Below are 26,460 nucleotides of genomic sequence, written 5' to 3' on the forward strand. Positions count from 1 at the left end.
CCTACCACGACCGGTTATCTGACCGGTTAAAAGATTTATATTTTTTTATAAAAAACTGGACAAAATTTGATACCAAATTCTGGTTAGTTTCCGATGTAAATAAGAAATATATGTATAGCAAAGACGAAAGGAGTGAATCTACAGTTTTCACTGTCTTACAACAGTCTAACAATGCGTATTAAAAATAATTAAACTTTAGACTCGTGAAGTTTCGAAACTACTCATGTTTTCTGCATAATTAAGCCATCGTTGGAAGCGGTAAACCTTCCCCTTTAAAATGGTTTTTTGTTTTTGTCGATCCGACTTTCGGTTTCGGAGATATCGTAATTTATGTAAATGTCTTCGTCTAATGAAGTCGCACTGTTTACTATTATCACGCGCGCGAGGTCAATGAACTCGCAGGCGCAACAACGAAATGTAAACAAACCCTATCTCCGGAACTAGCCATCGCATCGACTTGAAACTAAAATCGCTATATTTCTGGAACTAGTAAAGCTATCGACTCGTACAAACGCTCATTTTAAAAGGCATTTCATCCTCTATCCAATGACTATACCAGCTACTGTAGTTTTTGCTGTCTTCTATGTTTATTTTCACATTTACTTTGAGGCTACATACCCAAAGAAGTTTCATCAATTCCTACTGATCATACGACTAGTGTACGATAAAACTGAATAAATTGTTTATTTAATTGAAAATGAATTTAAATACCGGATGTTTGCGTATTTACTAGCCAGCACTTTATCTTAAATAGTTGTTTTCTCTAGAACTAACTACGGTATCGACTTGGAACAAAATTCGTTTTCAAGAACGTTTTATCTTCTATCCGATTGAAAATTAAAAAATTTTTTAACATAAAAGATAAGGATATCTTACGAATAAACATCAAAACACAACTTTCTATACGTATAATGCAAAAATTGGAAGTACGTTGCCTCTTAAAGAGGAAAAGCAAGGCTGGTCATTTGACCGGTTATGGTAGGAATGGGTATACATGAAATACCGGTAAGTTTAGTGTTAAATCGTTCTTTAACATTTACTAACTTGCCAGATAGCAAACTATTCAAATATCACCGCATGTTATCTAAATAAATAGATATTTTTTTCTAATGTCTAGCATTCTCGTAATTATGCTTGACTTTATCTAAGCTTATCCAAATCTTATCCAAGTGAACTTTGATAATAGAGTGTAATAGTATAATTAAGTAGATATTCTAGTCTAAAGCTTCATTTCTTTGGTCTGGATTAGGAATTCTTTTATAAAACAAAAGTATAAGTTTCTTAATTTACATATATATTTATTTATGTTTTACGAATACTCACAATTTTTTTCAAGTGAAAATAATCAAAACTGACTGAATTATATATTATTGATCAACGTTCCTTTAAAAAAAAAGTGTCCTATTGGCTGACACGATTTCAATCATTCTGCTTGTATGAAATGAAAAAATCAAAAGGATTCTTGATTAGTATGATTGTGATTATGGTCTGAACTAAAATTACAAATAAAATAATTTTCCTTATTGTTTTTTTACTCGCTAAACATGAAAAAAGACAAGAAAATCGATATTCAAAATTCAAAGTTTCGCCATTTTGTAAATTTTCATTATTTTATTTTCAAGAATCCTTTTAGTTTTCCCACTTTATTTAAAAGAACCTTGGTTCAATAATATATAATTCAATCAGTTTTGATTATTTTGACTTGAAAAAAAATTGTGAATATTCGTAAAACGTAAATAAATAAGTATGCAAACTTATACTTTTCTTGAAAAAAATATCTGAACAGACCAGAACATGAAACTCTAAACTAGAATATCCCTTTAAGAAAAAACACAAAATCAAATTTGTTTGGATAATCAAGATTGTTTAAATAAAATATTTAATTTAAACAATCCAAGGTAAGCTTATATTTTCAAGTACCTGGACACCTCTAGTACTATATCAATGGTACAATTATAAAACAAAAACAACCAGAAATCCATACTAATAAAATCTCTATTTAATAATAATAATAATCTCTATTTAATAATAATAAATTCATTTGAACTAAATCACTGTAATATTTCAAATTACTGAATCCACAACTCGAAATGAAAAAGAGATACAATTCATTAAAAGTGAAAATGGAGAGTTTACATGGTGGGGCACAAATTAGTCCTCACGATTTTTCAGTCTCATTCGATGGTCTCACAAAAAAATATTTCCTATCGAAGTTAATTAGTATTTAACAAACAAGAAATTGCAATTGCTTAAATTTAAAAACAAATTGATTTTCGATAAAAAATTAAGATCACTATTATATTTTTAAATGAAACTAGGAATTTTTAAATTCTTAGTATCGTAGGCAAAATTGACACGAATTCAATGACCTGGTACACGATGACCTTCAGATGACATTTAAAGAAAAATTGCTACGAATTGCTAGTTTCGTTTAAAAATATAACAGTGACCTTAATGTTTCATCGAAAATCAATTTGTTTTTAAATTTAAGCAACTGCAATTTCTAGTCGATGAAATACTGTTTAACTTCGATAGGAAACATTTTCTTTATCAGACCATCGAAAGAAAAATCGTGGGGGCTAATTTGTGCCTCACCCTGTATATGGAAGTTCCCAAGAAAGATAGAATTTAATTAACAACCACAGAAATATTTTAGTAATTTAAAAATCTTTCATGAAAATGGAAGTTTAAAGAAAAGAGAAATTTTTTTTCGCCCGAAATATACATACAGGGTGTTCCGTATTTTCCCGTACACACTTCAGCAGTGTGTTCTACAAGTAAAACTAAAATGTTATATAACAAAAAATCCACAAATGCTTTGTTAAGAAGTTGTAACAAAAATATGAACAGTGATGAAACTCGGTTGAGATTTAAGACATTAAAATAAGAAAAAAAATGTATAATAAAATAAAATCAATCTTTTGCAAGCATTCGATATCGTGAGTTTCTTTGCAATTTAGTGAACATAAACTTGAACAATAGTTCACAATTGTATGATAACAAAAAGTTATCATCAAAGAAACTTCAGCACTCAAGATGAATAATGAACACTAAACTCTGATAAAGAAACGTTTAAGTTATCCATACAATTCTACATTAAAAATATTTCTTCGTACCTCAACTAGCAGTTGCTCTCTTCAAACAAAATTTTAGTAAATAAAGAGACACCATATTTCATATTTTTGTCGTAACTTCTTAACAAAGCATTTATGAATTTTTTGTTATGTAGCACTTTAATCTTATTTTTACTTGTATACAGGGTGTTCGGCCAACGATTTTAATGGGAGATTCTAGAGGCTAAAATAAGACGAAAATCAAGAATATCAATTTTTCGATGGAGGCTTCGTTAAAATGTTAGATATTAAATTAAAAAATTTCAAATCATTCTGGAAAAATTATTTTCGGTTGCAGGGAGCAATTACAATCATTTTCGGTGAATAGACATATCCCTGAAATCCGAACCATTTTCAAGAAAAAAATTCATTACTGAAAATATAATGTCTGACCATAACTGTCTGTTACCCTGAAAATTGAAAAGCTTCAAATCATTCTGGAAAAATTATTTTCGGTTGCAGGGGGCAATTACAATTATTTTTGGTGAATAGACATAGCCCCAAAATCCTACGCACTTTCAAGAAAAAAATTCGAGAAGGTACTGAAATTGTTCGGCGAAAAATTATTTTCGGTTACAGGAGTCAATTACAATCGTTTTCGGTAAATAGAGATACCCTCGAAATCCTGCGCATATTCAAGAAAAAAATCCGAGAAGGAAGAACTTTAAATGCTAATAACTTTTTAACGAAGTGGCCGAACACCCTATATATTTTACTTGAATATTTTTGTCGCAACTTCTTACCAAAGCATTTATGAATTTTTTGTTATGTAGCACTTTAATCTTATTTTTACTTGTATATTTTCGTCGTAACTTCTTAACAAAGCTTTCATGAATCTTTTGTTATGCAGCACTTTAATCTTATTTTTACTTGTAGAACACACTGCTGAAGTGTGTACGAAAAAATGGGCAACCCCCTGTGTAAACAAAGAGTTTTCGTTAAGCTTAATTTAATTAAATCGGAATTCAGTTGCTTTCGTCGATTCAGATTTGTAAAAAAATGTTTTAACGATAATAAAAATTTTCTTTTCCAGGCGCCCATGTCTCTGCCGCATCCTACGGCGCTGACGTCGATACACGCCTCGCTGCCCCATTTCTTACCCTCGCCGGCACTGGCATCGCCGGTGGGTTCGCCCTCGTCCCAGCCGAACATAGCCGTCAGCAATGCACCGTGTTCTACCCTCTTTGTGGCGAACCTTGGCCAATTCGTTTCTGAGCACGAGCTCAAGGACATCTTCAGCAGGTTAGAGAACACCGCACGGTTGAAACGTTTGCGTCGACAGAACCGCGTGCAAATCTCGTTTGACACGCACGCGACGATGACTGCGCGGAAATCGACGCGTTCACGCGCCGAGCATCGACGGGAACGCGTTTCCTATGCTTCCAGCGAATGATTTTGCGTCAACGAGCAGACTCATAAACACAATCCCAAAAATAGCAAACGGACTCGGGAGGGGGAGGAGGATTGAACGTTAGGGGTGTGTGTGCAGGTAGCCCAAAACTCGGATTCCTACCGTCAGAAAAGCGATGCTTTGACGGACTCGAGCAGAGCCCGATACATCTCGGGACGATTCCGTGCAATTCGACCCGAGTTATATCGGGCTCCGCCTCGATTCGACGGTTTTTTTATGGTGGTCCCAAATCAGGACTCTCAGAGTTCCTTGGGAATTTTTATCAAACGAGGGTATCGTTTTTACCATTCACTTCGAATCCATACTTTCAGCTCGGTATTTCGAAAGTAATTGTAATTTTTTTCGAACAGAAATATTAAAAATTGTAGGAGTTACAATGTAAAGACCAGTGAAATCCCTTAAGGGAGTGTCATATCTTCGGACTTTTTTTGTGATTTTTTTTTAACGACAGGTATGTTGTTTTGCAGTGACATTTTGCAGATATATTTATTCGTCTTATAGGTATAAACAGTATTTTTTTCATCAAAAAATATTAAAACTTGCGAGAGTTATAGCTTCTTGTTTAAAAAAACGCATTTAAACTGGCTTACATGATATTTCAAGATCTAGCAGACCGATTGACTTCAAATTTGGAGAGAATATTCAGCAGACACGCATTTATAGCTGGAACTAGAGATTTAAAAAAATATTGAGTTTTACTATTTTTTTTTGATACGCTAAAGACAAAAGAACGATTAACAAATAGAAATTCGAAACTTGAAGCGTCGCCATTTCTTTATTTATCAGGATTTTGACTTCTCCCTAGTTCCTGCTATAACTACAACCTTCCTTATGAAGATACTTCAACCCCCTCTGTTTCAAATTATCTGGAATCCTGAAAGCCATTGGAGCACCTTTTCCAAAAGAGCCATTAAATAAGGAGTTATAATTCCCACAATTTTTAATATTTTTCCATGAAAAAAAATATTGTACATGCTTATAAGATGAATAAATATATCTACAAAGTTTCAGTACAAAACAGCCTACCTATCATTAGAAAAAAAATCACAAAAAGGGCCGTGAAATTGACAGTGTAGACCTCCTTAAAAGAGAAGCGTATACATTTACAAATTTTAAAACACGGATTTTGTGCAATATGGATGTGAGAATGGTCGAAACTTGAATCGTGCAAAAATATTGAAAATTGAAAATTTCATCAACTTTTTATGTTTTATTTTTAGTAGAAGAAAAAAATAGTGGAAAACATCGAGTTTTAAAAATCCTAGTTCGAATTATGAAGACTTGTATGTTGAAGATTTCTGCCAATCAGTAGACTAGAAATATCATGGCAACCGTATAAACACTTCTTTTTAAGGCCTCCACTGGCCCTTACTTCGTAACTCCTATAATTCTTGATATTTTTATTCCAAAATAATTGTGGGTACAGTTGAAACACAGAGCTGAAAGTATGAATGCAAACTGAAAAAAAACAAAATACCCTCCTCTAACGAAAATTTATAAGAAATCATTTAAAAAATGTTGGTTTAAGGAATACTCCCTTAAAGAAAATGCGGTACCATGGACAAGTAGAATGTGGACAACGTCGAATAATTTTTACTTGCACGAAGAGGAGTTGGACATATTAATGATTCTTAAAATGAACCCCAAACGTGATTCGTAAAGTGAACATTGGAACCAGCGAAGCGTGAAAGACGACATGAAACACAATACGAGCTGGAGTGTCGGCAACAATGCTTTTTTTCATTCGTTTTTCGCCTCTGCTGTACGAAAAATGAACGTGCCAACCCTGGAGCGATGTTCATTTTAAGAATCATTACTGTACAATAAGTTGATACGTGTCCAAGCGTTTTTATCACTGGACCTTAACCCCTTAACATTCATGCTCGAGTCTGACTGCTTTGAAAAACGATATTTGTTTAATCTAACGGTTTAAGAGATAATATTTGTTTTCCTTCAAATTATACGTTAGATACAACATTCTAATTAACAGAAACTGCATTTTTAGAAACAAATCCAATAAAGAAAACTGATCATTCTTGGTTAACCCGAAAAATTTGAGCGTTAAGGGGTTAATTTCAGAAATTGAGTTTTAGAAGTCGCGAGCATAGTGGAGTTCTATTTTCTTCTAATATGTTCTAATTATTATAATATTTATGTATATTTTTAATTATTTTAATACATCGAAAAATAGTCTTCCGCGATATTTGAAGCTGTTCACTGTCTCGAAAAAGTATAAGAAATTTGTACCTCCGGAATAATAACATTTTGATTTCACAAATAATTACAGAAAATAAATCTGGGGCTCGTGAATTTCAACGAGGTTATAAACAAAATGTTGGCCTCGTAGAAAAGTTTAAGATTGCGAGTAGACGGTCAACGTATTAAAATAGCTAAAAATATACATAAATATTATAGTAATTACAACAGTAGAAAAGAATTGTTACCGACTTAAGGGAGTATTGCTGTCTAGGCTGTCATTTCTTCGGCCTTTTTTTGTGATTTTTTTTTTAACGACAAGTAGGTTGTTTTGCAGTGACATTTTGCAGATATATTTATTTGTCTTATAGGTATGTATAGTATTTTTTTCATCAAAAAATATTAAAAATTGCGAGAGTTATAGCTTCTTGTTTAAAAAAAACGCATTTAAACTGGCTTACATGATATTTCAAGATCTAGCAGACCGATTGACTTCAAATTTGGAGAGAATATTCAGCAAACACGCCTTTATAGCTGGAACTAGAGATTTAAAAAATATTGAGTTTTACTATTTTTTTTGATACGCTAAAAACAAAAGGACGATTAACAAATAGAAATTCGAAACTTGAAGCGTCGCCATTTCTTTATTTAGCAGGATTTTGACTTCTCCCTGGTTCCTGCTATAACTACAACCCTCCTTATGAAGATACTTTAACCCCCTCTGTTTCAAATTATCTGGAATCCTGGAAGCCATTGGAGCACCTTTTCCAAAAGAGCCATTAAATAAGAAGTTATAATTCCCACGATTTTTAATATTTTTCCATGAAAAAAATATTGTACATGCTTATAAGATGAATAAATGTATCTACAAAGTCTCAGTACAAAACAGCCTATCTATCATTAAAAAAAAAATTACAAAAAGGGCCGTGAAATTGACAGTCTAGACAGCAATACCTCCTTAAGCGTCGTAACATCTCCAGTTATGCTTAACTTTAAACGATCGTGTCATGAATACCAGTTTTGCTGGATGACGATAACGATCGAATGGCGGACACTTGTCGACTTATTTTCAATATGGATTCGCCATGTGAAAGGTCGTGTCCTACCCTTGTTAGTCGTAAAACGTCTGACCCCGTTCGATTCGCAACTCCTTCCAGGATTGATCTCTCTCCTGAACTATTATACTATACCCGTTGATTGACGTTGAGCAGGATGTTCGATAAATTCACGCGAAGTGAGCTAGCCTTTTGCACTAAACTTTTGTGGGAATTTTGGGGATGCAAATGAGCAAAACTCGGCGTTCTCTCAGCAAAACACATTTAATTAGCACGAGGCTTTGTTACAGACAAAAGACACACGGTTACAAAAAAAGGTAAGTCAGAATAACTCTAGATGGCGCAGAAAAAAATGGCGCTTTATTTCTAACAACTTTATATACAGTGTTCGGCATCCACATGGAAAAAATTTAATGGGAGATTCTAGAGGCAAAAATAAGACAAAAATCAAGAATACCAATTTCTTAATTGAAGCTTCGTTAACCCCTTAACGTTCATACCCGAGTTTAAGGGATGATAATATTTGTTTTCCTTCAAATTATACGTTCGATACAACATTGTAATTAACAAAAACCGCATTTTTAGAAACAAATCCAATAAAGAAAACTGATCATCCTTGGTTAACCCGAAAAATATGAATGTTAAGGGGTTAAAAAGATATTAATGTTTAAAGTTCCGTCTGTAGAACGGCAATCTGCGAACAACTGGCGTGCAAGCGATAGTGATTCTTACTCACAAGGAACCTTCGCGAACGGTTCGGCTTCGATTTTGATGAAACTTCGTATACTTATAAAGCAGACAAAAATAATCAACACGTATTTTTGTTTAGCTGCGGTAACTCGAGTTTAAGGGGTGAAACCACCCCTTGAAGTTTTGGCTCGAGACGGCTATCTCGAAAACGGAAAGACATACGAAAAAATTATTAATGAGCGAGGTTAATGGTTTCTTATGTACAATAACATGGTGTTAAAAAATTTAACAAAATACAATTTGTCTATAACAAAAAAAAATTTATTAACTTAATTTTTCATTTTATTGAAATTTTCATAATGACAAAAAATGACGAGCATTTTATTCCAAATCCATTGGTATGTAACATTTTAAAATTGCCTCTTACAGTTTTACAGATTTTTATAATTTACATCTCGCGCGCACATCCACTATGGTAGCAGTCGTTCTAAATTTGATTTTAATAAAGCATTGTAGGCTTGCACTAAATTATACAGTAAGAAGTAATAAGTAACAATAACAGTAACAAGTTTCTTAACAGCAATGAAAAGATTAATTGTTTTTATTACCCACCTATGACATCGTGGCAAAGGTGGAGCCATTTATAAATTATAAATACATACAGTGTGTATAGCAATTACTCTATGTAGTTTCGATAATAGTGGTACTCGTCGAAAAAATGTTTGAAACATAAAAATTTCTTACATAATGCGCATTTAACTATTGCCACGTCACCACAGATATGGCGTCTTGGTTAATTTTCAACAAAATAGCAGTACTCAACAGGATTCTGGAATGCATTTGGTTTTTCATCTATACAGGGTATTCGGCCACCCCTGGAAAAAATTTTAATGGGAGATTCTAGAGGCCAAAATAAGACGGAACTCAAGAATACTAATTTGTTGATGGAGGCTTCTTTAAAAAGTTAACAAAATTAAATTAAGAAATTTCAAATCATTCTGAAAAAATTATTTTTGATTGCGCAGCTCAATTACAATCATTTTTGGTGGATACACATACCCTCAAATTCCTACCCACTTTGGAAGAAAAAAATTCGAAAAAGTGTGAAATTTTTCGACAAAATTAAAAAATTTCAAATCGTTCTGGAAAAATTATTTTTGGTTGCGGGGCTCAATTACAATTATTTTTGGTAGATACACATACCCCTGAAATCCTACCCACTTTCGAGAAAAAAATTCGAGTAGGTACTGAAATTTTTAGATAAAATTAAAAAATTTCAAATCATACTAAAAAAATTATATGTAGTTTCAGGGGTCAATTACAAGCATTTTTGATCAATAGACATACCCCGAAATCCTACGCACTTTCAAGAAAAAAATTCTTTACCGAAAATCTAATGTGAGGCCAGAAAAGTTTCCCTGAAATTTCATGCATATCTTTAAAACGTCATAACTTCTGAACGGATTGAAGGATTTTAATGTTTAAAAAAGCAATCAACGCGTATTTTAGTAGAGCATATGTAGAAATTCCGAGAATATTCGAAAAGTTGTTCCTTAACACCGTGAAATGAGAAAAACTCCCCAAAAATGGTCCAATTTTCAAACAACCATAACTCCTACAATACTAAATATATTTCAATGAAACTTTTTTCTGAAGTAGAGCTCATGGATACCTGCAAAAAAGTATTAGACAATTTTTCCGTAGGACGTCAAACAAAATTACTAAAACACAAAAACGAATTTTTAAGAAAAATCGACAGGGTGTAGGTGCCTAAATTTTTTGGCGAACAAGAAAAATTTCAAATCGTTCTGAAAAAATTAATTTTGGCTAGAATAGTCAATTACAATCATTTTTAGTCAATACACATACCCACGAAATCCTACGCATTTTCGAGAAAAAAATTTTTTACCGAAAATCTAATGTGAGGCGAGAAATGCATCCCTAAAATTTCATGGGAATCTTTAAAATATCATAACTCCTGGACGGATTGGTGGATTTTAATTTTTCAAAATGCAAACAACGCGTATTTCAGTGGAGAATATGTAGAAATTTTAACAATATTGAAAAAGCTATTTCTTGACGCCGTAAAGTGAGAAAAATCCCCTAAAACTGGTTCAATTTTCAAACAGTAATAACTCTTACAATAGTGAATATATTGCAATGAAACTTTTTTCTGCAGCAGAGCCCATGGGCATCTACGAAAAAGTATTAGACAATTTTTCCGTAGAGTGTCAAACAAAATATTAAAAATTCAAAACTAATTTTTAAGAGAAATCGACAGGGTGTAGGTGCCTAAATTTTTTGGCGAACAAGAAAAATTTCAAATCGTTCTGAAAAAATTAATTTTGTCTAGAATGGTCAATTGCAATCATTTTTAGTCAATACACATACCCACGAAATCCTACGCACTTTCGAGAAAAAAATTTTTTACCGAAAATCTAATGTGAGGCGAGAAATGCATCCCTAAAATTTCATGGGAATCTTTAAAATATCATAACTCCTGGACGGATTGGTGGATTTTAATTTTTCAAAATGCAAACAACGCGTATTTCAGTGGAGAATATGTAGAAATTTTAACAATATTGAAAAAGCTATTTCTTGACGCCGTAAAGTGAGAAAAATCCCCTAAAACTGGTTCAATTTTCAAATAGTAATAACTCTTACAATAGTGAATATATTGCAATGAAACTTTTTTCTGCAGCAGAGCCCATGGGCATCTACGAAAAAGTATTAGACAATTTTTCCGTAGGGTGTCAAACAAAATTATTAAAAATTCAAAACGAATTTTTAAGAGAAATCGACGAGGGGTAGGTGCCCAAATTTTTCAGCGAAAAAGAAAGATTTCAAATCGTTTTGGAAAAATTATTTCTGGTTGCGGAGATCAACGCACTATCGAGGAAAAAATTCTTTATCGAAAGTATAATGTTTGGCCAGAAATGTTTACCCGAAATTTCATGCGTATACAGGGTGTTCGACCACACCTGGGGAAAAATTTTAATGGGAGATTCTAGAGGGCAAAATACGACGAAAATCAAGAATATCAATTTCTTGATTGAGGCTTAGTGGTTCTCACTCAGCATGAGGAACTCTACTTACTGACGTATCGACAGCCTTACAGTTTTCTGAGTGAAAACCACTGTCATGCGTACGCAGATTGCCGTTCTACACGCGGAACTTTAAACGTTAATAACTTTTTAACGAAGCCTCGATCAACAAATTGCTATTCTTGATTTTCGTCTTATTTTAGTCTCTAGAATCTCCCATTCAAATTTTTCCCTGAAGTGGCCGAACACCCTGTATACTAAAATTTTTTGATTAGTATTATAACATTTAAAATCATCGATACATAATAGAATATTGCAAATTTACATTTAAAAACAGTTTCTCTTCTAATTGATATCGGTTTATATTCAGTTATTTAGCTTCCAGTGGAAGTGCAGCATTTGTTTAAGTTTTTAATTCCAATCCAACCTTGCTTAACGTAAATTCTGACAAAAACAACAGCTCTAACCATAACAATAAGCGAACAAAAAATGAAGTGAACTTATTAATTCCATTCTGGGGCATTTTCTGCATCTGTTCGGTATACGCGTGTTTGTAGGACCGAGTCTGTCGGAAGTTACGAACGAGGACGACCGAATTACGTATGTATTCGTTGAAAAATATAGAGAAAGAATTTCCACGCGTTTCGAGCCCGCAACGAATCACTGGCTAATACGTGACTGCACATGCACTCAGAATCGTGGGAAGGTTCCGCATGGCAGAACACGCGAAAATAATTTACTATAGGAGCGTAACCGTAATGCCCCGCGGTGTGGGTGGTTGGTGGAAGGGTTGGCATATTTCGCGGCGATTATTTGCTCGTTGGGTTTCGCGTGTACACGCCGAAATTGCACGCAAAACCACCAGTCGAGAACCGAAACGCATCTTTCTCTATTCGAGCCAATCTTGGCGCTGTTTAATTCTTAATTCCATGGAACGGAGCTCGTGGACGAAGCTCGAGGCATTTTTTGAGAAAAATCTGTCGATATTTTCACGATCCAAATTTAGCTTCATTTTACGGGTCAGTAACCTTTTCGACGGAAAGAGCAAAAATTTCGAACTTAAAAATAACAGAACGAAGGAATAGTGACGCGATGCGCAGGATTAACGTTTAAAGTTCCATACCGAGTGGAAAATTTTTCGGCGAAAAAGAAAATTTGTGATCGTTGTGGAAAAAATATTTTTGGCTGCGAGGGTCAATTACAATCATTTTTTGTCAACAGACATACCCACGAAATCTTGCGCACTTTCGAGAAAAAAATTACTTACTGAAAATATAATATGAGGCCTGAAATGGTTCCTTGAAATTTCATTCATATCTTTAAAATATCATAACTCCTGAACGGATTGGAGGATTTTAATTTTTCAAAATGCAATCGACGCGTATTCTGGCGAAGAATATGTAGAAATTTCAAAACTATTCGAAAAGTTGTTCCTTAAACCCGTAAAATAAGAAAAAACCCATAAATGTAGTCCAATTTTCAAACGACTATTATTCCTACAATAGTGAGTGTATCGCATTGAAATTTTGTAGGGAGGTAGAGCTCATGGATATCTTGAAAAAAGTATTAGACAACATTTCCGGACAGCGTCAAACAAATTTATTAAAAATGAAAAACGAATTTTAAAAAAAAATCGACAAGGGGGTAGGTGCCTAAATTTCTCGGCGAAAAAAACAAATTTCAAATCATTCTGAAAAAATTATTTTTAGTTGCAGGGGTCAATTAGAATAATTTTTGGTGAATAGATATACCCTCGAAATCTTAACCACTTTCGAGAAAAAAAATCAGTAAGTGGAGAAACTTTTCGACAAAATTAAATACTTTCAAATCATTCTGAAAAAATTATTTTTAGTTGCAGGGGTCAATTAGAATAATTTTTGGTGATTAGATATACCCTCGAAATCCTAACCATTTTCGAGAAAAAAATTCCTTATCGAAAATGTAATTTCAAATCAGAAATGCCTCCACAAAATTTCATGCGTATCTTTAAAATGCCATAACTTCTGAACGAATTGGAGGATTTTAATGTACCAAAATGCAAACAACGCGTATTTTTGTGAAGAATATGCAGAAATTCTGAGAAATTCCGAAAACTTATTCCTTTACCCTGGAAAATGTGAAAATCCCGATAAAAATGATCCAATTTTCAAACGACCATAACTCCTACAATAGTGGACGGATTTCATTGAAATTTATCAGGGAAGTAGAGCTCATGGATATCTTTAAAAAAGTATTACACAACTTTTCTGTCGGGCGTCAAACAAAATTACTAAAAATCAAAAACAAATTTTTAAGAAAAATCAACCGATAGGTAGGTGTCAATTTTTCAACAAAAAAAAAAATTTCTAATCGTTCTGAAAAAATTATTTTTGGCTGCAAGGGTCAATTATAATCATTTTTGGTCAATAGATATACCCCCGAAATCCTACTCATTTTCGAGAAAAAAATTCGTGTAGGTGGACAAATTTAATTAATAATTTTGTTAATAACGTCTTAACGAAGCTTCGATCAACAAATTGGTATTCTTGAGTTTCGTCTTATTTTGGCCTCTAGAATCTCTCATTAAAATTTTTCCCAGGGGTGGCCGAGCACCCTGTATAAGAGAAAAAGAAACAAAATAGAAAAATGTTACTTTGGTTAAAATTTTGCATCGCTTAAGCTAATGAACTAATAAATCATGAATATCGTTCAGGAGTACTCTTTATAGTTCCTTAAAATATATTTAATTAATAAGATTCCACCTTGGGAACAAAAAGTTTTAAGTTAGATTCGCGCTTACAGTTTCTTTTTGAGAAGTATCGTTAAAACTAATAAATTAAATTGAACGTTCTACATAGCGTTTTGATTGTTCCACTATATAACTGTTAAGTTGCTCGGTTAAAATATTTTGTTGGCCAATTTATACGAATGCTGCTTAAATATTCAGTAAACGCTACTATTAATTATTAACGTTCCTGCATCCAACCATTTAGGTAGATGAATAAATTCGCTGAAAGTTCAAAGCTAACGTAACTAAATTCGAAACGCTCCATTTCCTTAACGCGAATTTATACAGAAAATGGCTCCCCATTATAGCTTTGTTGATGGATTCATCAGTAAGGATTATCTAGCAAATATCTTAAGCGTAATTTGATGTAAATAATTCTTGTATAGGGTAATTAATACTTTAAAATGATCAACAAAGGTTACGCTTAACAGTTATATTAACAGTAATATTAACAATTCTGATTCGACTATTCAATAATACATACTGTCTAGTCATTTTATAAGTATTTGTGGTTTCACGTAAATTTTATTTATTCTATTAACTTCTATTAACGTTTCCCTTCGTGAAACTTAAATAATAAAATGTCCAACCAAATACCAATATACTCATCGAGATCCGTGCCACTAACATCCTTTCTTTCAATTCGCATAACCTTTCACCAGCAACAGTTTCTTGAAGTGTAATAATGTGTAATAATCTGACAAATAATGTAACAAACTTCTTTATCGAGAGTCACAACAGTCCCACTACCGATTCCCTCGCCATCAGGTTCCTCGTTAGTTAGGTGGCACGACACTTTATAGTATTTTCAAAAACAATGAAAATGTAGGTAAAATATCCTTTTTTTTTGTTGTCAGAAACCATAAGAAAATTGTTTTAAAAATTTCCTTTTATCCTTAAATTAGAATCTGAGCATAAAAAAAATGTATCCCTTATTTTCAACCACTTTTCGATCCTCAAAATTTCATAAAAATGGAGAAACTTTACAAATGTGCCTTGCAATTCTCGCTCTGAGAGATATAATTATTTGAAGAGCAAAATTTCTAACAAAAAAATGTCACTCAGTGTTTACGATTTATTTTTTTTACGTAAAATGCACTTCGGTTGTATCATTGTGGGGATGGGGGATGTCCTGTACAAACAAAACCATGAGAAAATTGTTTTAAAAATTACCTTCTATCCTTAAATTACAATCTGAGCATAAAAAAAATGTATTCCTTATTTTCAACCACTTTTTAATCCACAAAATTTCATCAAAATGGAGAAACTTTACAAATGTGCCTTGGAAATCACGCTCTGAGAGATATAATTATTTCAAGAGCAAAATTTCTAACGAAAAATGTCACTCAGTGTTTACGATTTACTTTTTTTACGTAAAAGGCACTTTGGTTATATCATTGTGTGGAGGGTGGAGGTCCTGTACAAACAAAACCATAAGAAAATTGTTTTAAAAATTTCCTTTTATCCTTAAATTAGAATCTGAGCATAAAAAAAATGTATCCCTTATTTTCAACCACTTTTCGATCCCCAAAATTTTATCAAATGGAGAACATGCTCTGAGAGAAATAATTATTTGAAGAGCAAAATTTCTAACGAAAAAATGTCACTCTGTGTTTACGATTTATTTGTTTTACGTAAAAAACATTTTAGTTATATCATTGTGTAGAGAGTGGAGGTCCTGTAGAAACACAACCATAAGAAAATTGTTTTAAAAATTTCCTTTTATCCTTAAATTAGAATCTGAGCATAAAAAAAATGTATCCCTTATTTTCAACCACTTTTCGATCCCCAAAATTTTATCAAATGGAGAACATGCTCTGAGAGAAATAATTATTTGAAGAGCAAAATTTCTAACGAAAAAATGTCACTCTGTGTTTACGATTTATTTGTTTTACGTAAAAAACATTTTAGTTATATCATTGTGTAGAGAGTGGAGGTCCTGTAGAAACACAACCATAAGAAAATTGTTTTAAAAATTTCCTTTTATCCTTAAATTAGAATCTGAGCATAAAAAAAATGTATCCCTTATTTTCAACCACTTTTCGATCCCCAAAATTTTATCAAATGGAGAACATGCTCTGAGAGAAATAATTATTTGAAGAGCAAAATTTCTAACGAAAAAATGTCACTCAGTGTTTACGATTTATTTTGTTTACGTAAAAAGCACTTCGGTTATATCATTGTGGGGGGGGGGGGGGGTCCTGTACAAACAAAGCCATTAACCATCCTCATAGTGCCCATTCGTCCTCTCGATCTCTCTGAATTTACGACACGATTTATTTTTAAATTTCCTCTTTCCTAAAAATCAATCGACTCGTCGGAGAACTCGCGCGAAACGAAACACGCGAACGACCCAATAGAAACGTATAAAAAAGGAAGCAGGGTCCATCCCGTAGCAAGTTTCAACGAAACCGTAAAACGACAAAGTTCTCTGAAATTGTTGGAACTCAATTCCAGCCACGGACTCTCTTTCGCGTAGTAACGAGAATCGTCTCTTTGCCGTTCACTCTTTTCTTTTCTTCTCTCCGCGCGACATCGAATTACGAAAATATAATATTTCGAGCGACGCTTGAAGTCACGGGAACGTGGTATTTCGCTCCTCTGCGGACTGTTAAACGCGAACCTAATTTAACGGGGAAGGAAGAGACGAATAGTCGGGTCAGCCCAAACTAGACTTAAGAGCGAGAGAGAGAGAGAGATGGCCGGAAATACGAAATTTCCTTCGGATGCAGGAGAGATGACTACGGTTTGACGATAACATATCGTGTATCTTGATGTACGTAACACGCGGGACCCCGAAAATTGTAGACGTTAGTCGTGCGCGTGCAAACGTGTGTAATTAACTCGAGCAGCTGCTTGCGAATTCATACGTAGAGCTCGAAGGTTTTGCGGCGTAACGAGATTCCGCGGACTAATTACGGCTCGGGGAAGTAGGGCTCAGGGTACAGTCGTTCGACGAATTAGCGGGACGGTCGCGTAACGGTTCGATTTTCCCTTCATTCGCGCGCTGGCCCAGCCATAGACGAGGTATACGAGTGGATCTTACGCCTTATGGACTTTCGTGGTCCAATCTGCCCTACGGTGCCATAACGATCTGAAAATTCGCGGGTGATTTTAGCGTTCTCTTCTCATGGATGATGGTCAGTTAAGGAGTGACTGTCCAGACTGTCAATTTCACGGCCATTTTTGTGATTTTTTTTCTAATGACAGGTAGGCTGTTTTGTACTGAGACTTTGTAGATATATTTATTCATCTTATAAGCATGTACAATATTTTTTTTCATGGAAAAACATTAAAAATCGTGGGAATTGTAATTTCTTATTTAATGACTCTTTTGGAAAAGGTGCTCCAATGGCTTCCAGGATTCCAGATAATTTGAAACAGACGGGGTTAAAGTATCTTTATAAGGAAGGTTGTAGTTATAGCAGGAACTAGGGAGAAGTCAAAATCCTGATAAATAAAGAAATGGCGACGCTTCATGTTTCGAATTTCTATTTGTTAATCGTCCTTTTGTCTTTAGCGTATCAAAAAGAATAGTAAAACTCAATATTTTTTTAAATCTCTAGCTCCAGCTATAAAGGCGTGGCTGCTGAATATTCTCTCCAAATTTGAAGTCAATCGGTCTGCTAGATCTTGAAATATCATGTAACCAAGTTTAAGTGCGTTTTTTTAAACAAGAAGCTATAACTCTCGCAATTTTTAATATTTTTTTATGAAAAAAATACTGTACATACCTATAAGACGAATAAATATATCTGCAAAATGTCCCTACAAAACAACCTACCTGTCGTTAAAAAAAAAATCACAAAAAAAGGCCGAAGATATGACAGCCTAGACTGCAATACTCTCTTAAAAGACTATTTATTGAATTAGTATTGATGGCCAGATAGATGTAGTGTGTACGTAAATACATGTGAGTTGACTATGAGAGGGATTGAAAAAGACAATCTAGTATTATCAGACGGCAGACTGGTGCCTAAAGGAAACTGTTTCTCCACTTACATACAGTAATGCAGTGTTTCCCAAAGTGGGTTCCGTGGAACCTTGGGGTATAATTTTAGGGTTTCGCAAGACAAGTTGTGATATAACATTAAAATAAGATTAACTGCAATATTTTCATAGAAACGCATTAAAATATTAACAAACCATTAAAAAACGATTACATCCTTTGCACTGAACTTGTGTTTTTTAATTAAAAACATTTCTTTGCAATTTATTACAACATTTAATATAGTTACAACATTTTACACGAATAAATAAAATGACATCATGATATTTGTTTTATTTAACATCTATGGTAGTATTCTAGATACTGAAGTTCATGTTAGCATCGGTGTTTTCGTTCAAGGTCACGGACTTTATATTGGAAACGCTATGTACACGAAAATGACTCAGATGTCAACACCGAAGTCAACGCTAATATCTGTGCTTAGAAGTTTAGGTATGGCAAGGGTTCCATGATCCGTAAAAAATTTCTTAAGGGTTCCACAAAAGAAAAAGTTTGGGAAACCCTGCACTAATGCATAGCCACCTTGTATATGAGTTATGGCGCTTCGTATAGCTTCGGGGATTCGAGGAATAAATAGTTAATTCTAATAGTCTCCTACAATAGTGAATGTATTTCACTGAAATTTATTTATGAAGTAGAGCTCGTGAATACCTACGAAAATAGAGAAATTTTTCGCCGGAATTAAAAAACTTCAAATTATTCTAGAAAAATTATTTTTGGTTCCGGGGGTCAATTACAATCATTTTTGGTGAATAGATATACCAACAAAATCCTACGCATTTTCGAGAAAAAAATTCTTTACCGAAAATCTAATGTGAGGCCAGAAATGCTTCCCTGAAATTTCATGCATATGTTTAAAATATCATAACTTCTGAACGGAATGGACGATTTTAAAGATTCAAAATGAAAACAACACGTATTTTGGTGAAGAATGTGTAGAAATTCCAAGAATATTCGAAAAATTGTTTCTCAACCTCGTAAAGTGAGTAAACCCCCATAAAAATGATCCAATTTTTAAACGATCATAACTCCTACAATAGTGAGTGTATCTCATTGAAATTTAGTCTGATAGTAGAGCTCATGGGTACCTACAAAAAAGTACTAAACAACATTTTCGTAGAGCGTCAAACAAATTAAATAAAAATAAAAAACAAGTTTTAAAGAAAAATCGACAGGAGGTAGGTGCAAAAATTTTTTTCGGCGACATTAAAAAACTTCAAAATAGTCTTAGAAAATTATTTTTGGTTGTGGAAGTCAATAATAATCATTTCTGGTGAATATACATACCCCCGAAATCCAACACACTTTCGAGAAAAAAATTCAGAAAAATGGACTTTTTCAGCGAAATTGAAAAATTTCAAATCGTTCTCAAAAAATTATTTTTGGTTCCGGGGGTCAATTACAATCATTTTTGGTGAATAGATATACCAACAAAATCCTACGCATTTTCGAGAAAAAAATTCTTTACCGAAAATCTAATGTGAGGCCAGAAATGCTTCCCTGAAATTTCATGCATATGTTTAAAATATCATAACTTCTGAACGGAATGGACGATTTTAAAGATTCAAAATGAAAACAACACGTATTTTGGTGAAGAATGTGTAGAAATTCCAAGAATATTCGAAAAATTGTTTCTCAACCTCGTAAAGTGAGTAAACCCCCATAAAAATGATCCAATTTTTAAACGATCATAACTCCTACAATAGTGAGTGTATCTCATTGAAATTTAGTCTGATAGTAGAGCTCATGGGTACCTACAAAAAAGTACTAAACAACATTTTCGTAGAGCGTCAAACAAATTAAATAAAAATAAAAAACAAGTTTTAAAGAAAAATCGACAGGAGGTAGGTGCAAAAATTTTTTTCGGCGACATTAAAAAACTTCAAAATAGTCTTAGAAAATTATTTTTGGTTGTGGAAGTCAATAATAATCATTTCTGGTGAATACACATTCCCACGAAATCCTACGTACTTTCGAGAAAAAAATTATTTACTGAAAATATACTGTGTGGCCAGAAATGTTTATTCAGAAATGTATTATTCATTAAAACCCTCATGAAATCGAAGATTAAAACCTTCTTTCTGGGATCCCCACACAATTTGATGCACGATCTTCTTAACACCTTGTTCCACTTTGAAGGAGTGTATCTCAGGACCAGGAAATCAAAAAACAAATATTAAAATCGAATATTCTGGTTAATCGGCACAGTAAGACATACATACACATAATTTAGGATTATACTTACCTCTGGATACTGAATCCATTATTAAGTATCTTTTTATAATCGTCAAGAGCACCAAGAAATTCATTAAAGTAGAACTACTTCAAAAATGATAGTTGACAGAAACTGTGATGAAATCTAAAGACCACATTTAATGATTTTATATTTCCAATGAAATTAATCGATTGATGCCCAATTCTGTACAGCTTTCATTTCATTAAAAAACAATAAAATTTCTGTAATTTCATTTTCTATCTCACTTCCCCTTGTGTTGTGTTGAATTTCCTAACCGTCTCATGATGTTACAAAAATCATCTCCAATGACGACTGTACATATCTAAAATGTTTTCCTGTTTTTGCCATGGGTTCTACGAACTTATGGTGTTTAATATACAAAGATAAAAGCTCGTTGCTAGGGCGAACTGCTCTTCACTCTCATTTTTCTTCCACCCCACAATTTGGAAACTGATTTCAGACAAAACAGATCTCTAAGATATATCTTCGCGTTTCAAATACAGACTAAATATTCTACAGTGAAATATTGTTGTTTAATTCAGTCATACAACCCATAGCTCTACAATTCCAATATGTTCATTTCTGTAATCCATTGATAATGTTACGAGTAACACAAAAAAAAATGATAATGGGGCTTTAGAGTCTCAGAAAAATGAGCCGAAAAAATACATTGGATGTAAGGTCTGCTCATATATCTAGTCTGTGAGTTACTAACCGAAGTGAGAAGAAAATCCTGGCCGAGAGGAGACGCGAATCGAGCCCATTTAATCCCGGAAAGTGGCTGGTCGAGGATGAGTCGTTCTTGGAAAGTTCGACGGTTCCGTTCGCGGGATCGTTTCAGCGGCAAACGCAAAGAGGAAATCGATAACGAGCCCGTTGCGTCAGACACGGACAACCGACGTCATATCCAGTTCATTCATCGCGATATAAGAAACTTTGACCTGTATGCTCCGCGAACTCAATGGCGCGTCGACTCCGTTGCCGGCTCCGCGACACGATTTGACCCGTTGACCGTTTCCTGTTTTATTTCTAGCGAGCACCGACGACGCGACATCGTCCGTCACTCGATTCGGTTTAAACTGAAGTCGTCAGGGAACTTTTTTGATATCCTGCGGGACGATTCGCGCGACGCGGTTGCCTCCGAAACTTGACGGTAAACAATCCGTCCTAGTAACCGTGGTATTGGCCAATCTTGGAGAAAATTGAATCCACGATCACGATTCAGGTCGATAATCGATAATCACGTGTGACGATTATCGCTTACTTCGATCGTTAATCGCTCGCGACGATTACGACTAGTGTAGACCGATGATGGTCGTGACACTTGAATTTTAGAATAAAATTACAGTATTTTGGCCTAGAGAATCCCCTGTTAAATTTTTTCCATGTCGATGACGAACACCCTGTATAATGTTCTAAGATGGGTCGAGGATCGTTTTAAGTATTGAATCGACGATCACGATTTAAGTCGATAATCGATAATCACGTGTGACGATTATCGCTTACTTCGATTGTTAATTATGTAAATTATGCTGCATTTTCATTTGACACAGTTCTCGTGTTAATTAATGCACTGAAACTCGGTTGTGGACACCGATCTTAACAGTCGTTACTATTTCAACAATTTTTTAATTATATTTTTACGACAACATATTTGATGATATTAATATCATTGAATGTTATAATTTTTGTTGGAGATACAAAAGACAATCGAAAATATAAAAGTTAACAAACACTTGAAGTTGTCGAGTTTTGATGAAAGGATTTTACGAAGTTTAAGGGACAAAATATTGAGAGAAAATTCCTTAAGTTTACTTTCTTGTAGACTTCAAACTAGATAAAATTTGTTTTGAGTGAAATTATATACTTTTCTGTGTGAACTAGGAGAGATATCATAGAATCCACGAAATCAATGATGGAAGTAATGATCCCAATCCAGACAAAACTCAGATATACGTATGCAATTAAGATTATAAAATGATTTTATTGTGATAGCCAGAGATCCTGATAATTCTTTAAAGATCTTGTGAAACAAACAAAATTAAACAATTTTATAGAGCTGTCCGAGTACTTGAAATTTAAGCCAAGACAAAGTTCATGTTTTCAAAACAATTCAAGTATTTACTTCAAATATTTGGCCAAACCTAAGAAAATTGAATCTGTTTAAATGTCTGAACAACTTAATTGCACGTAAGTTCCATCGTTTGAAATCAATTTTAAACTAATAGGAGTATCGATTATTATAAATGATGTATATTACTGATTTATATTACGCATTAAGGATTTTACCCTTTCTTTCATTTATGCAGCAACAATTATGTTTTAAATTCAAAGAAATTTTTAAATTTAACACTAAACCTACCGCGACCGGTCAAATGACCGTTTTTAAAATTTCGTTTAGAATTTGTAACACACAATATTATTTTAATGCCATTTAACTTCACGACTTTTCTTATAGTATACGTGCAATAAATTTCACAATATTCACTTCTATTCTTATTGTTTATTTTCTGAGAAAAATATGTAGTCTGTCTTGCCTACCACGACCGGTCATCTGACCGTTTGAACGATTTATAAATCTAGGTTTTGTAAAAAACTGAACAAAATTTAATACCAAATTCTGGTTAGCTTCCGATGTAAATAGGAAATATATGTATAGCAAAGACGAAAGGAGAGAATCTAGAGTTTCCACTGTCTTAGAACAGTCTAACAACGCGTATTAAAAGTAGTTAAACTTTAGACTCGTGAAGTTTCAAAACTACTCATGTTTTCTGCATAATTGAGCCATCGTTGGAAGCGGTAAACCTTTCCCTTTAAAATGGTTTTTGGTTTTTGTCGATCCGACTTTCCGTTTCGGAGATATCGTAATTTATGTAAATGTCTTCGTCTAACGAAGTCGCACTGTTTACTATTGTCACGCGCGCGAGATCAATGAACTCGCAAGCGCAACAACGAAACGTAAACAAACCCTATCTCCGGAACTAGCTACCGCATCGACTTGAAACTAAAATCGCTATATCTCCGAAACTAATAAAGCTATCGACTTGTCCGAACGCTCATTTTAAAAGGCATTTCATCCTCTATCCAATGATTATACCAGCTACTATAATTTTTGCTGTCTTCTATGTTTATTTTCACATTTACTTTGACACTACATACCCAAAGAAGTTTCGGCAATTCCTACTGATCGTAAGACTAGTGTACGATAAAACTGGATAAATTATTTATTTAATTGAAAATTAATTTAAATACAGGATGTTTGCGTAATTACTAGCCAGCACTTTGTCTTAAATAGTTGTTTTCTCTAGAACTAACTACGGCATCGATTTGAAACAAAATTCGTTTTCAAGGGCGTTTTATCTTCTATTCGATGAAAATTAAAAAATTTTTTAACATAAAAGAGAAAAATATCTTACGAATAAACATCAAAACACAACTTTCTGTATGTATAATGCAAAAATTAGAAGTACGTTGCCTTGTAAAAGAGAAAAAGAAAGACTGGTCATTTGACCGGTTATGGTAGGAATGGGTATACACGATGTGCCGGGTAGGTTTAGTGTTAAATAAAAATGGCAAGCGGAGAAAATGGAGACGATAGTAACACAAGCCTAATTTTAGAAAATTAAGATATTTATTAGAAGAAACTATAACGAAAAAAGACAAAATGAATATTTTTATACATAGAAAGGTGAAAAATGAAAAATTATATTATTCTTTTTACATTATTAGGTGTCACAAATGTGACGAATATATAAATCATTTTGGTCAGTGCCCAATCCTGACAATTACAACATTGTACCCATTTTCCATTTGATCAACTTGTGATATACAATTCCTCGTACACAATGCAATAATATTCTTTATCTTTTTTCTTCTTTCTCTTTGATATTTTGATATTTTTATACCTAGACTATCAGTGTTACAGTTGTCCTCGACTGCACTTATAAACTTTAATTATAAGTTTTCATTAATGGTACGCTTATGAGTACTCAGTAACGATCAGCATTTGAATATGAAACACCAAATTAATGATTTCAAACAAGAAAAAAAAATTAAATTTGCTAAAAGAGCATTCAATTACAATTTTAAAGTTGTAAGAAAGGTTAACTTTTGGGTTTCGAAAAGTTATTTCCTTCATTATACAGTTGTTTAATATCATGCTGTCTAAGCATGATAGATCAGCGAGTTCCAAATATCATTATATATTATATGTATACCTGAAACTTGTGTTAATATTTATTATATATTTTGAAATATTTACAATGTTACAACCACCCCCGTGTTACAATCGTCATCGATGTAACCTACATTGATCGTCACGACAATTGATGATTGATAAACGAATACTACATAGGAACCGTTGTATTGGCTAGTCTTGGGGAAAATTGAATTGACGATTGACAATTACGATAGAAATCGATAATCGCGTATGACGATTGTCGTTTGCTTCAATCATTAATTGCTCGCGACGATTATGACTACATTGATTGTCGATCGTGCACGACGATTGATAATTAGTAAACGAATACTAGTTAATCGTTCGCGACGATTGACGATTAAAGTAATCGTTAGTCGGTAGTGCTCATTATCGATTAAATTATTATCTTCGATGAATAATAACGTAAATGTTAGTTATTTAAGCGCTTTGAAACAAAAATATCAAACATTAATATTGATTGTACTATGAAATCTGTAATTTTTAAAGAAACAAATGAAACTTGATGAAAGCGCTACCGTTAGAGAAATAATTAAAACTTACCGATTATAATTGGAAATTACAATTTATGTTTTATTATTTCATTTTTAAAACACAAACGTTATTTTATTCAAAAAAATAACGAATAATTTTAGAAGTATCAGATTTGTTTCGACATTTTTCAATAATAGACGTTACAAATTTCTATGTCACTATTATAAATGCATTATGATTAAATGGAGAAAAATAATTATTATAACAAATGCAATTTATTGAAAGTTCCTATACATGTATGTACATATAACTTGAAAGGTACAAGTGTCAAGCAGGTTTCCAGGAAAAATTTGCTAGCATATTTTATACATTCTTTGGCTAAAAATAAGACGAAAATTATATTTTTCGTTTAAATTAACCATAATTTTAATCAATGTCGAACGCTACACTTGAATCGTCAATCATCGTGAACGATTAACCAGTATTTATTTGTCAATTATTAGTCGTCAATTGGCGTGAATGATTAATCGTTAACATTTTTGTTAGCATACAGGGTGTTCGGCCACCCCTAGGAAAAATTTTAATGGGGGATTCTAGAGGCCAAAATAAGACGAAAATCAAGAATACTAATTTGTTGATTGAGGCTTCGTTAAAAAGTTATTAACGTTTAAAGTTTCACCCGTACTGAATTTTCTTTCTCGAAAATGGGTAGGATTTCGAAGGTATGTCTAATGACCAAAAATGATTGTAATTGACTCCCACAACTGAAAATAATTTTTCCAAAACGATTTGAAATTTTTTTTTCCGTCGAAAAATTTCACACCTTTTCGAATTTTTTTCTAAAAAGTGGGTAGGATTTCGAGGATATGTCTAACGACCAAAAATGATTGTAATTGACCTCCGCAACCGAAAATAATTTTTCCAAAACGATTTGAAATTTTTTTTTTCCGTCGAAAAATTTCACACCTTTTCGAATTTTTTTCCTCGAAAGTGGGTAGGATTTCGAAGGTATGTCTAATGACCAAAAATGATTGTAATTAACTCCCGCAACCGAAAATAATTTTTCCAGAACGATTTGAAATTTTTTTTTTCCGTCGAAAAATTTAGGCACCTATACCCCCTTGTCGATTTTTCTTAAAAATTTGTTTTTGATTTTTAGTAATTTTGTTTGACGCTCTACAGAAAAGTTGTCTAATACTTTTCTGTGGGTACCCATGAGCTCTACTTCAGAAAAAAGTTTCATTGAAAT

At 33.2% G+C, this 26,460-nt stretch overlaps 1 protein-coding gene across 4 annotated transcripts in view; it reads left to right on the forward strand.

Moving 5' to 3' along the window:
• The window catches only part of LOC143343449 (protein couch potato), a 401,571-nt gene that overhangs the window by 351,315 nt on the left and 23,796 nt on the right, over nt 1-26,460 (forward strand). For all 4 annotated transcript variants that reach the window (XR_013079967.1, XM_076768370.1, XM_076768360.1 and 1 more), the window contains exon 7: nt 4,147-4,355. Coding sequence is in view for 3 of the 4 variants with exons in the window: in XM_076768370.1 (XP_076624485.1) it covers nt 4,147-4,355 (209 nt within the window). In the remaining variant the exon portion in view is untranslated. The remainder of the gene's footprint in view (nt 1-4,146; nt 4,356-26,460) is intronic.

This window comes from Colletes latitarsis, chromosome 1 (genome assembly GCF_051014445.1).
Source record: "Colletes latitarsis isolate SP2378_abdomen chromosome 1, iyColLati1, whole genome shotgun sequence".
NCBI lineage: Eukaryota > Metazoa > Arthropoda > Insecta > Hymenoptera > Colletidae > Colletes > Colletes latitarsis.